The 13,683-nt window shown below is 40.2% G+C and overlaps 1 protein-coding gene across 38 annotated transcripts in view; it reads right to left on the reverse strand.

Moving 5' to 3' along the window:
* The window catches only part of madd (MAP-kinase activating death domain), a 35,869-nt gene extending 22,277 nt beyond the window's left edge, over positions 1–13,592 (reverse strand). For 7 of the 38 annotated variants that reach the window (XM_062471015.1, XM_062471000.1, XM_062470992.1 and 4 more), the window contains exons 1-8: positions 13,298–13,590; positions 7,961–8,181; positions 7,130–7,774; positions 5,166–5,469; positions 3,506–3,637; positions 3,134–3,247; positions 2,619–2,699; positions 469–525 (exon numbers count right to left, since the gene is read on the reverse strand). In XM_062471015.1, the coding sequence (XP_062326999.1) occupies positions 469–525; positions 2,619–2,699; positions 3,134–3,247; positions 3,506–3,637; positions 5,166–5,469; positions 7,130–7,774; positions 7,961–8,019 (1,392 nt within the window). In that variant the 5' untranslated portion in view covers positions 8,020–8,181; positions 13,298–13,590. Of the gene's footprint in view, positions 1–468; positions 526–2,618; positions 2,700–3,133; positions 3,248–3,505; positions 3,638–5,165; positions 5,470–7,129; positions 7,775–7,960; positions 8,182–13,297 lie in introns of all 38 variants that reach the window. The other 31 variants (XM_062471005.1, XM_062471004.1, XM_062470998.1 and 28 more) reach the window with 7 other exon arrangements.
* Between the last annotated feature and the right edge of the window lie 91 nt (positions 13,593–13,683).

A 13,683-nucleotide genomic window follows, 5' to 3' on the forward strand; every position in this document is an offset into this window, starting at 1 on the left:
CTGATGCCTGAAATGGGAGTGTCTTTTAGAAAAAGGTCAGGAGAAAGAGCGATGGGTTGGGGATTCACCAAACATGTTTGCTTGAAAAGCACTCTGGGATTGCTGCAGACTCATTCAGTGTTTTGCTTAGCATAATGGATTATTGCTGATTAGTCCTGAACTCACCTAACTTCATTGCAGTGACTAGTTTTATCGTTAGTTTAAGAACACTCACTGAAGGCAAGACAGATGCACACAAATTCAGTCATGCTCAAGCCAGAACTAAGCAATGGTGGGTCTGCACAAAAGGCTATCAAAATGTGGTTTATTGAGTCTCTATAACCCAGTACATAAATCTTAAGAGGTTATAAAACTTTAATAAAGAAACATAATATCAATAGTAACAAGCAAGACAAGAAAATCCTGTTTTGTCAGGGAGAGAATTCGTGCATGGGGAAAGCACATTCCACAGGAGGAAAAATTAGGAACCTTATTGTCAGAGGAGAAGATCTGCTTTTGGGTGATCACGGTCAACCTAACCAGACACTAGGAGGGGGGACAAGAGAAATGGCAGGAGGATCACATGAAAGGCTGGGATGACCAATTGCTGAGAGTGACAGGAACCACATGAAGAAAAAATTAGATAGAAGCAATCCCCCAATTTCCATTTGTGTTTTTTAGTAAATTATAATAAAAATGCTCTTAATCATGATTACTACATTTAGTCATTTTGCACTTTACTAAATTAAGCTGAATAAATAAAGAAAAAAGTGGTGTCAATTTTGGTGAGATTTTTTGGGCCACTTATTTATACAGTAAATGTATTGTTTTAGCCAATCATCGGGCTCACCAGGGCTTTTACGACAAAATAAACAGTTTTAGAAAAAACATATGTTAAGGTATGTATCCAGAGTTCAATAGGAACTCTTGACTCAGAGAAGTGACAGAGAGGAAGAACGAGAGTGAGAAAGAGAGAGAACAGACGACATATGTTTACAGACCAAACCATAGAAGACACAGTGAGACAGAGACACATGCATACAAGAATGCAATACAAAAGTAACACATTACACTTCTGCCACTAGGAACACTACAGGCCATCCATGGTGACCAACTGGTAAAGCCAGTGGTTACAATGGAGTGGTCATGCAAATACACAAATAAGGGAGCAGATCTCTTGACAATAACGAAAAAGAAGATGGGGGGGGGACGTTTGGACCCACTGTTTGTCTGTGGCAATGTAACACGTTTTCATCTATAAACTTTGAATTGTACAATAATATTTTTAAGATAGAAGGGAACAGTGGTTTTCCTGCATAATGAGCTGAAACGATGCCTATAATAAAAACACACTGTGAGAACTTACCTTGGAATTCTCTATTCATTCTACTTTGATTCACCAGTGAAATGCTTTAACAGATTACAGTTTGTATCATTGTAAGTTGTAGCATCGGTGCCATACTGCTTGATATCCTATTAACTATTGTATTTTATATTCTGCTTCCTCAAAATATGTTTTTGGAAAAAGCTGTTTAAAATCTTTAAAATTAGATATTCCTAAGTTTTAAATTATTGTAAATGTAATGTGCTTTTACACACACACACACACACACACACACACACACACACACACACACACACACACACCTAAGTTAATGTCACACAAACATTAGGGTAAAAGTTAATCACACACAGCAACTTGACTAGTTCTGATTCAATGCTTATCTATGGTCAAATAAGACATGATATGAATGAATTTCAAGATCACAAGAAAATATGTTGTCTTCTGAAATTGTAATTAATGAGTTGGTGAGCATGAGGAACAGATTCTATTTAAAGATTATACACATCTTTGGTCATCTGCACGATCAACTGTCAACTACTATGATGAAATATGGTATAAGTAATTATATTTATAGACATTTAACAATGTTCTTCTACTTGTGCTAAACAGTGTAGAGTGTGTCACCAGTAGGCCCATTAATAAAAATCAATTCCTGATATCTTGGTCTGATATTCATATCTTGGAGGATAGGATTCAAGTTACAGGTAAAAAAACTCAAAATTACAAAACCATACAAATCGTTTCATGAATCAGAACCAGATCCTAATGTGTGGTTTAGGGGTTAAGGGGGTTTGGTTAGTTCTACTGCTACGGTCATTACTGAGGTCCTGGGGGTAAGACATAGTATATCTACTTTTACCTCCAAGAGCTAGAGCATGCAAGGAAAAGAGGAAAAGAAAAGAAAAACAACCGTCTGTGTTAGAACAACGCTCAATTCAAAATGCTCCCACACACTATGCAAACTACATCCAACAGTAGTTACAGGAGTAAGATACCAGAGCCTGTCCCTACCCAAAAACCTCTTCATAAAGCTGAAAAAAGAGATGGTTACACATCAAGTACAACAATACTTTACTTTAAAGGAGCTGCTGCAACTGGCTTGTACATACATACGCTGTTGCTTTTACTAATACAGCAGCAGTGACAAATCTGAATACCTTGACTAACATTGGTAACATACTAGCACCACTTCTGTAGCCTGGTTAGTTCTGCTCCAGCTCTTAACTGCACACAAACACACACAGAGAGATAAGCAGCACCAGAATTAACTAAGGACTTGGGGCAGATGATTTACCTGTTTCAAATGTTTCTTGAGTTCAGTGGATTCTGGCTCAGGGAGAGGAGGTAAGATCTCAGCATTCGTGGGTGCTATAACCTGTTGAGCAAAGCAGAATGCTCAAATGTTAAAAAAACACACCGATCACACACCACCTCTTCACCTGATGGAAGTATACCCCACCACCCACTAAAGGCAGATGCCTGTTTCCAAAAGGCTAGGAAGTGGGTGAGTGTTAAGCTCTCAAAAGTAGTGACACACTCACACCAAGTGGGAGGACTTGCATGTTAACAATGACCTGCAAGTGATGCAGAAGTCTAAAAAAAGGCACTGACAAATATGTTCACCCCATAATACTCAAGACAAAGTAAGACTGTGATGGCCTCTACATGTATATTGAAAATATAAAAAGATGCTTTGACGAACAGTAGACTGAATTAATATTTGACAATTCAGTCAGTAAATCATCATACATTTGAAGTGAAGTTAAAGAGCTGTGGTGAAAAAGGTATCTAGAATTTTGAGATACTGACCTTGTTACAGTCAAGGTCAACAAGCCACACATCGTCCGGCATTCTAAAATCAGATTTGTAGAGGAAGAAGCTGGCTGGCACACCAATAATATATGGAGTGGGGGCCAGAAGGAGCTGCAGGGGAAATAAAAAGAATAAAAAATCAGTTCACAATTTATATCTTCTAAGATGTAACATAAAAAAATAAAAAAACATTAAATCCTTTATAGTGATATTTTAAAGTACTCAGTACAAGTCATTTGATAAAACTTTGAGGGCATAATCTCAATAATTACAAATTACAGACACTTCAAGTACCGGTCTATAAATAACACTAATTCTAACACCAGAAAATTTAAATATACAAATCCAACATAGATTTCAATTCCTTACTTGTTCAGCAGAGGCCATGCAAGTGGGCAGTAGGGGAATGACAGGGAACATATACTCCAGAGGATAGATCATGGCAACAAATGCCATGACGCTCATAGACAAGGCATTGTAATCTCGCGACTGAAGAACCACCTGGAAAAAAGAGAATGAGTCTTAAAAAATAATAATATTTGTCAATATTCTAGAATACATTTTTCAACTTGAATGGTGTGAAACATCCTCACAGTTCTGTAGTATGGTTGTACATACTGCACACAAACTGTATATGTATTTCCACAAAGCATTTTGTCTAACATTGTTGCCATTGCTTTGTCTAACAGTGTCTAGAGTTGCAAAAAGTTTTATCATTTTCCCGGTCAAGAAAAAGGAAGGTTTTTAAAATAACAATATAGCCTATTAGCAAGATATGCCTGGGCATTCAGCAAATGTTATTATTCAAGTAGAACTAGAAAACAAAGCCATGCTCAAGGCTAACATGACATATTCTCCTTAAGGCACTGATGCATGAACAGGTCTCTGCAGATGTTCAGACTAACAATGGGCTCGACAAAGAGCAGTAATGGTGTCAGGATGTGGAGTTTGATTTGCAGAAAAGAAAAATGGTTCGGGTTGAAACCGATAATAGTGAAAAGGGGGTGAGGCTATTAGGAAATGTGGCAGCAAGGAAGATGTGAGAAAAGAAAAGTGACTAGGACGTGTGGAGTGCAGTATGTGTTTGGAGCCATGATAGCAGGATGATTGTGCTATTAGTCATCACAGCACATCAAAAGCTGTAATAAGATTGGATTGGTTGAATCAGAGATGAGGATTGAAGTTACCAAAAGAGACTCTACATACAGACTGCAATTCAACATATATATTAAGTATAAATGGGGGGGGGGACAAAAAAGATGGTTTCAAAGACCCAGCTTCGCTTGAGGGGAAGCATTATAGTATATTTTTCTGAACACAAGCAGTATTGTTTATTCTATCCCACCTTTAGTTACTCCTCTACCCCCTCTACCCCCTCTACTACTCAACTACCCCCCTCTACTACACCCCCCCCCACCCCCAAACACAACAACAACAATCCTAATACAAAATATGTGGGTGTTGTTGTGGGTCATCTGGGATATTGCTTTGGGAGTCTCATTTAGTAGAAGCAGATAAGGGACACAAACTTGCTGAGGGAAGAAGAACATGGCCGCATTGAGGAGGACAGTCTAATTTAATTTCCTTTCATCACCTCTTCTCACTTTTAAATACTAATTTAAATTCCCAGACTTGGAGGAAAACATTGCAATGGATGTCCTTAGTGACCTTGCTTGCATCCATCCTTGTACATCCAACACTTACATTGTGGTTTGGAAGATGATGAATTGTAATAAGGAGAGGAAAAAATACGATAATTAAGACATACAGCTAAGCACATATCAGGCAAATGGCAAGTCAATTTCACTTAGCTAGTACAGAGAAAGTGTGCATTTTCAGGTGCAGATTAAGAAAAATTGATGTATTCATTTAGATTACCACAATACTGCAGGAATCATGAAATACTTGCTGTCAAAACTAGGGATGGCAAGCAGAGATATGGCAAAAACAACTGATTACTATTAGGTTTGAAGGACAAATGGGTCACTCTTAAATCCTGAGTCCACATTGAGGGCCTTTTGCTCCTCACCTTGTGCTCCAACAGAATGCAGCTGAGCACCATCAGACAGGCGTCCACGCCAAGCAGCTCAAGGGGAAGGTGTAGGGGGAAGTCCACCATGGAGAAGCGTGAAGAGTCGGGCAGTGCGAAGGTGAGCGCTGGCTGCATGTCGTGGGGAAGCACCTCAACGTCTACGCGCCGCATACCCGCCACGGGCACCGGGGAACGGAGCAGACGGTACACCCAGGACTCGATCTCCCGCAAGTCGGACAACAGCTGGTTGCCTTTCTCCTCTACTGACAGAGCTCCCGTGAACACACGCCACATGGTGTCCCTGATAACAATATTTGAACCAAACAAAACAATGTGGGAGGTGTGCATTATGAGTCAGCGCTAACATACTAACAACACTGTTGAACCATAAATCACCATGAATCTAGGATAGCTCTGAAGGGGATAAATGACTGCAGTTCATAATTATGCTTTGTTCTCCCGAGACTACACTTTCAGACAGGTCTTTTATCTTTTGGATTTATTGTTACTAGACTAATGTTGTCCACCCTACATTCCATGATCTTCAGCTATAAGTAAACCAAACACGCTAAAGGCCCTTGAGTGACCTCTGGTACGCTGACAAGCCAGCTCTCTACAGCTCTCTACACGTGTAAACACGTGGCGGTATTAAACCCCATTCGGAACGAGTGTCTGCCATCAATGACGAGGGGAGAAACAAATTATTAACTCTTCAGAGGTCCTCCCGCCCACTGCAGCAGCTCCCTGAAGGCAGGCAAAGACCTCAATCTGTCAGCGCCATCACAGCATTGTCCCTACACAATAATTATACCCCAGTTTCTATCACCGTTCAGTCACTTCTAAGCCAAAATGTCAGGATAGTGAGTGAGTAGTGAAAGACATTTTTACTATCCTCAACTGCTAGGTTTTGTTGTTTACTAGAATGGAATACTCTGCCCAGGGATTGGACAACACATGCTGCTTGGGGTGATGAGAAAAACCTCATGACTGTCTACTCACAATGTATTGATCCAGAGGTTCTGACACTCCCCCGAAGCTACTGTAAGAAAAGGTCACCTTTGTTTTGAAAACCTTTAAAAGGTACAATTGGTCATTTCTTTCTGTAGAAAGAAACGTTTATTCCCTTATAAACATGTTGTGTAAAGCCAACAAGTTGTTTAGTAACACAGAAAGCTCAGTGCTGCAATTTTCCAGACAATTATATTCCAGTAATTATGTTCCAGCCAATTGCCTTTGCGAGGCAGACCTTTCTCCTTGTCTTGTTTTGTGAAACCACTGTCAATCAATCTCAAGCTGGAGGAAAGCATCAATGTTTTGATAATAATTGGGGGCGCTATTTCTTATATGGCTATTTGAATTTGTTGTATTTTGTTACTTATTGCAGCTTTAAGTCATTACGTAACTAAAGATGATAAACACAAGAAATAAAGTTTGAAGATTTTAACTTTTGTATAAATTATCATTTTAAAATGACACTCAATAAACACTGAATGAAAACCACCTGGGTGTCTTTCTAAAGCAAGCATGGAAATCACCCTCTGCTGTATTTGGTGAGGGGACAAAGCACAGCCATGCTGACCCTGGAAAAACTAGGAAGTACTCTGCTTACCTCACACATTGTAGAAATAGACATGCTTGAAAAAAGTGCACATGCACTGTATATTCAAGATCAACCTCATGGAATTCCTGAAATGTGCATCTTAGTCACTCCCTCACTTTTAAACTATCAATGTAGAAATTCTGCAATGTCACCCTGATCCAACCTAGTCTTGGAATCCAGAAGCTCCCCTTTCATATCAGAGTGGATGAACACTTGTGGCTCTTATTTGATAATAGTCACATTATGCAGTTTTAGATAATCTTTTCCCAAATCATACTTTTCAAGAGAGATTCTTAATCCCATCTAGATTTAGGCTATCAATCGTGAAACGGCAAAAACTCTACAAAATGATAATTCTCACCTTTGAGTAGCGCGTGGCAGCCCAGCTCGCAGTGTCAACCTCTGACTGCAGCAGTCCACCAGCCTCTTGAGAATGTATAGGCACTCCCTGAACGTGGAGAAGAAAGGGTAGTGGCTGAGGATGCACAGTGAGGTGAGGGTGCTATTGCGGTTTCGGTTAGCCATCTTGGCAGCACTGCGCTTGTGCCGCGGGGACCGTCCTGCGCTCGGCTCCCCGCCCGGGGGTCTGGGCTCCGTGCTGTTCTCGGCTGGCGCCTTTGTCTCGGCGTTGCAGGGTGGAGCCAGCGAGGACAAGGCCGGGCCTACACTGCTGCCGTCCGATCCGTCACTGGCCGTTTCTGTTGATTGTGTGGCGGCCTCGGTATGCGATACCTTGTCTCCACGGCTGCGGTGGTGTCCCCGCTGGAAGGAGCGGTAGAAGTTAACGCATATGCCATAGCGTGTGATGCCAGAGTCCTTGTCTGTCAGCGTAAAGACGAAGGAGGCATCATCGCGGAGGCTGACGCGGCGCTGGCGGATGCTCAGGCAACCTTCTGGCTGGCAGAAGAACACTACGTCCGGTGGGAGAGGGAAGTCAGGATGGTCCTCGAGAGGGTAGCGACGTAGAAGCTGGGGAGTTTGGGCCACACTGTCACTGCTTGGTTGTCTGTCGGGTAGGAGGTAAAGAGAGGTTATCATTAGGAGAAAAAGGACCAGCAAAAGGAAATGTATTTTGTAGAGGAGCTGAAGTTGTTTCTTTGGCGGCTCACAAGGTCCATCCGATATTCTTTAGGTTTGTTATGCTGGTGCATGTACTGCTTTAAAAAGCTGTGTGTAACAAACACATTCTTACCTGGCTCCGACTACTACCAGGTAGTCCAGTAAACGAGGGCACATTTTCTTTTTCTCCATCTTGGAATGATGAGGTTGTCCTTAAGTCATGGCAACTCAGACTATATTACCCTTTGGATTAATCTGGAACAATCAAATCACGCTGTAGCAGGCCTAGACGTAGGAGAGGAAACCAGTCCCTTCAAATTCATTGCTGTCATTGACAAAATATAATGGAAATACCTGCAACACATGGGGAAAAAAAGATGGCATATTAAATAACAGGGGGTCAGATACCTATTGTCTACTCCTAATTTCAAATGTAAATTTTGCAGCTGTGTGTAATAATAAAATAAAAAAAGGGGTTTAGGTTACGGTGGTACTCTTAATTCTGCCTTAAAGTCACCATCTGATTACATTTTAGTGAGGTAGAGGTTCAATGACAAATAATCCCAAACATAGTTCCGCATTGACAACTAGAAACTATTTGAAAATCCATCATCTTTAATTGTTTCAGTTTCCTTGGGTATAATATGTCTTTGTTGAAGAACTAACAGATTGTTTGTGATGGAGTTTAACTGGACTTATCTGATGAGGTAAGCCACTTTGGGGGACTAGGTCCATGAGTTACAGGTTTTCCGTGAGTATAAGCTTCCTGTGAGCTTGCTGTATTGTCCAGACGGCCCTCTGATTCTTACAGGTAGTAAGAAACAGGAACAAACATCCTCCACGATATAATTAACCACTTAAGAATGTAGTGCAGCATCAACAGCAATGTAATTTTTCCCTATAACACAGAAGGTCACGACCCTTGGGACAAGCTTGTAGGAACTGTTCCATGTACAACATGCAACAATACATTAAATAATGTTGTTGCTAAATGTACTTAGCACTCATATGTGACATAGAAGCGTAATGAAATTTGCCTACATTACTTTGGTAACTGCTGTAGGCAATCTAGCCTAACCAATAAGCAAAAATATTCAGTCTGTTAAATCTAACAAACAAGGTTACACTGCTGTGTGTGTGTGGTCTGTAGTAACAATGCTGTGTGTGTGTGTGTGGTCTGTAGTAACAATACTGTGTGTGTGTGGTCAATCCCACTGCCGTCACAGGTATACCACTAAGGACTAATCAGCTCTGAGGCACGGGGCATCTGGTAGGACCCTACAAAAGGCGATGATGCCGTATTAGCCACTTGGAAAACAAGAGCTCGACAGCAACAAGGAAGCAAGCAGGGATTAGGCCTACAAAGCTGTAGAAATGAGTTTGTCCAAAAGTGTTTGTTTGCAGAACGGAACACAAAACTAGTTGTTTGGTATTGTTGGGTATTATTATCAATGGGTAGCTGCAAAGGATGTCTAAAACAATGCATGAAAATCTCTCCTCTCAGGTTTTTGTATGTCCAATATCACCAGGAAAACCTAAGATGCTTGCTGGCGTTACATCAACACATCTATTGGGACATACTGCATTGGGCAAACAAGAAATTGCTTTTAACAAAGAACTAGATGGGTTTTGTACAAGTACATTCAAATTAAGCAAAGAGCAGTCACTACTCGTAGTGAATATATCCTAGAAACCAACTAGTGGTGTTGAAAGATTTGAGACTGTCAGGCTGATAATGTAAAGTGTCAGTAATCTGTCCGTTTACAGGCTACATACATCCAATATCTTTTTAGAGGAAGGAGAACCGTATAACTGTTCTCAAGCATGTAAAAAAGATATCCGGCAACTGGTGGATCAAAATATGGAATGGATTTGGTGCCTGCATTTCTGTGACAACTAGAGTACCAGTTAACAAACAATTTAGTTATTTGTTAATAATTTCAAATAATAACCCTCGAGGTAACACTCAAGTCTCTGAATCAAGCTCTTTCAAGAGTCTTGTAACATTTTGATTGCAACCTAGGGCTAATACCAGGACCCCAGTTAGCCTGAGTTACATTATGTCAAGCAGACATAGCCTAGCCTACATGACATTATCACATGAGATAATGATGCCGAATCATGAGGTAGAGGCCTAACACTGCCTAAGAAAAATGTATTATTACAACAGATAGGCTAACATGTATGAAGACCGGTGTGCACCTTAAGTCTGTTCCTTTGTGCACTCGTAAAATCACTAGGCTTATCTAAGCTTTCTGGTTTGAATATTAAAACAAATAAACAAGCTAATCAAAGATGAGTTGCATTGCTGGAAAAGGGTCTACTCATTATTTTATCTGTACATCTTTCATGGTTATCTGTGATGGCTTTTCATATAAGATTAAAGAAATAAAAAAATAGGCAACAGGAAATCTACAGTAACATCCATGCTCAGCTATACCCTGCCAGTCAATCTTTCATGCTGAATACAGAACTGGCATCAGCCCCAATGGTAATACAACTCAGCATGGTTGCCATAGCAACCCAAACTGCTTTCTTGTTCAACTGGATTGTCCATTCTTGATCAGAATAATACAGTAGCCAGCACTTATCTGGAACCAAGGTTGATAACATTTGACAAGACCAGGGAAATCAAAAGCACAGTTTGCTCTTTATTGGTGGAGTGTGTACTTTATAAAGTATGTATAAAGCATAATTGGAAATGTGTGAAGCATAACTGAAAAATTAGGCTAGGTAAATGCAATAAAAAATCTATTTCATAAATCTATTTTCTTAAACAAAATACCAAAAAGGAACTGTTCATGCAGCATGATTTAAACATGAATCTCTGGTTCCATTCATATCAAACCACTAAACATTCAGTTGTAGAATTGACATCAAACTGTGGATATCTTGAACTTGGCAGGAGTGAGGACACCCCGTCTCATCCTAAATCTGTGAGTCGCAGGCCTTTCACTCAAAGGACACAGACTGTGTTATAGGGCTACTCACCAGTGTGCTTTATTCAATTTCATGAGAGCAGTGACTAATTTGTTTAACAGTAGCTGGTCTCCTTTCATTACAAAGTGTTAGGGCTACCTGTCTATGAACCTAGACATGACGGCCATGGAAAAGGCTTGATTGTGATTGCCACGTAAGAGTACATTTGTGTCTTCGAAACAAAGTACATTAAGAGATAGTTGGATCCAATGTGTGTGGTATGAAGGCTTATTACAGCCTAACATCACAGAAATTACAGTACATCTCTTGCAATACTGTTACAGTAAAATATAAAATAAAGAAAGTGAAATGTAATCTGGTGTTAAAGAAATCCTTTCAACAATGTTTCTTTTCACTGTAGTTGGGTAATTAAATTGAAGAACCCTCTGTAATACCCCAGCAGTTTCGATCAACACTTCATCAGTGGAAAAATGTATCTGCCATTATATAGTTAGTTGACTGTGTTAAGGCTATACAAAAGAAACTAATATAACTCTATTAAACGTGTGGGGGTAGATCAACAAGGGACCTCACTAAAGTAATTAGCTAATTGTGATAATACATAAAACTAAGAGTCGTGTCTATGCTATCAAGATATAGCCTATCATAAAAGAATAACATCACAGCACTGGAAATCAAATTGGTAGACCTTCCCCAGATCTCATCAGACAGATAAAGTATTTTGCAGGCACCAGAAGCCTTACCTCTGGACTGTAACCAGCAGCTGAATAGAAAGGTAAATATGAATACTGTGCCTTTAAACTCCACCCAGAAAGACAAACACTGCAAAATGAATTTACCGGTTTCAAACAGTGTATGCTATGCCATTTATCATTGATGCATCCTCAAAGACAGAAACTCTTGAAATAAGAATGAAAACTAATTTTTTCAAAGTATATTGGAGGATGAAATTCTTAATCCTAACCCTACAGGATATTTTTTGTAAAAAAGTAGAAAATTAAGAGATCAGCACCTAACAGATGATTGACAGGAGTTCCATTTGCAAGAGGAAGTACGTAGACAGCACAGTCCATAAACACTTCAATCCAATCAGGTATTTACTTGTGTTTCTGGCATCTCATCTTCATCCTTCTGATCTTCTCTTTCACATAAAAAATATGAATCCAATGAAAAAGGTAAGCAACTACCATAGACCACCACTAGTCTACCTTATGCCTTGTCAGTGACACTGTTTTCCTCATTTGGAATTCCTGTGGCGTAATATAACCACTTTCAGCCATTGAACCAGAGGTGAGCATTGGGGCAAAACACTCCAAACCTTCTGTAGACAAACTTACGCACTTATTCTTTAGGAATAATCCGAGCCCACAACAATTTAACTATCTTCACAGGCTAAATGGCAAAGGTTGACAATAGCTGAATCTGTCCAGTGGTCTGCAGGCAGCATTCTGGTTATGTAAGGACAGATGGAAAGAAATATTCATCACAGTTACTTTACTACATACACACCTATTTTTGCCAGTAATATTGAACTTGAGTGGCGAGCAAATAATTTTATATGGGCTACAACTCAGGCCTGAAACAGAGAAAGGCCCAAGACACGGACATGGTTTCCCACTCTACTGATCTTAGTAGAGTAAGTCAAAGACTACTAGGCTAAGCATTGTACAATTATTGTGTATAGGTCAAACTTAAAATTATTAAGCAAAATCATGTAATCAATTTATAGGCTGTAGTAAATCAGTGATACTATACAAATGAAGGTAGGTCAATGACAGGCCATATCTGTCGCTCAGTGTTCAAACTTATCATTGTCCCATCATTCCTATATTGTCTTATAAATACAAAAGCTGTGTGGGCTTTCACTGGTTTCGAATGTAAAATAAACGCCCCTGACCTCAAGTACCATCAACAACAAAAACGTGCATCATCATCATCATATGATATGGGCACTGAATGGAGGCGTTCTTGTAGGCGCTAGCTAGTTGTCATCGTCGACTTAAGCAAGCTAGAGTAGTGAGGGTGTTTACGTCCTCACTGTTGCGGTGAAGGTGACGGGCCAATAGCTTATAGGCGACTAGCTAACTAGCCACCTCAAATTGAGCACCCGCTTGTCAGTTCATAAGCATGCATTATGCTAGCTTGAATTAAGTAGTGCAAGTAAGTAGTAGTGCAAGGGCAAGTGTACAAGCGAATGCAATATACATACACTAAACAAGCATACAGTCGCTAATGCATTTTACGTCCATAAACTCCAAACTGGCTGGCACCATCCATAAATAATAAACATCCTCCCCAGGCTAGTAATAGTAGCTAGCTAGCTCCATCATTTCTGACGTCACGAGGGGATTAACTATATTGTGGGCTAATTAGGTGGCTAACATTATTAGTGTAGGCTAGTATTAATACCAACAGCCCACCCTGACGATATTAAGTGAAAATGTGAGTGTCAAAACGTTGGCAAACGAGATGACTACCTTGTTCGTAAAAGCCAGTGCATTCATTGAAGCATGATAGGGTAACACCTTACCTAGCTCGCGAGCTAGCCAATGCTAGAAAGCCAGCTGCTGCTAGTGCTGATGTCGTCGGCCTCTTGCCTTGGGTTAGAAGCCTGTGTAGTATCTTGCTTTCGAATCGATGTAGCTAGCTATATCCAATATATATCATGAATGCATGATCCGTGTGAAACGATTCCTTTAGCTGTTCAAAGTGCAATTTTTGTCAAACCTTCGTTGCCGATGTACGGTGGTTGGATGATGGTTTACGGTTAGCTGGTGGTAGACCTGTCTTCCTCAGATCATACTGCAAGGAGGAGTTCCGCATACTGAATGACTGGGAGGAGACTGTACCATACTAGTGTTTGGATGGGTCTACGAACGAAAAACAGTGGAACAGCTACAGACATGGACAGACTTG

Source organism: Osmerus eperlanus, chromosome 10, assembly GCF_963692335.1.
Source record: "Osmerus eperlanus chromosome 10, fOsmEpe2.1, whole genome shotgun sequence".
NCBI lineage: Eukaryota > Metazoa > Chordata > Actinopteri > Osmeriformes > Osmeridae > Osmerus > Osmerus eperlanus.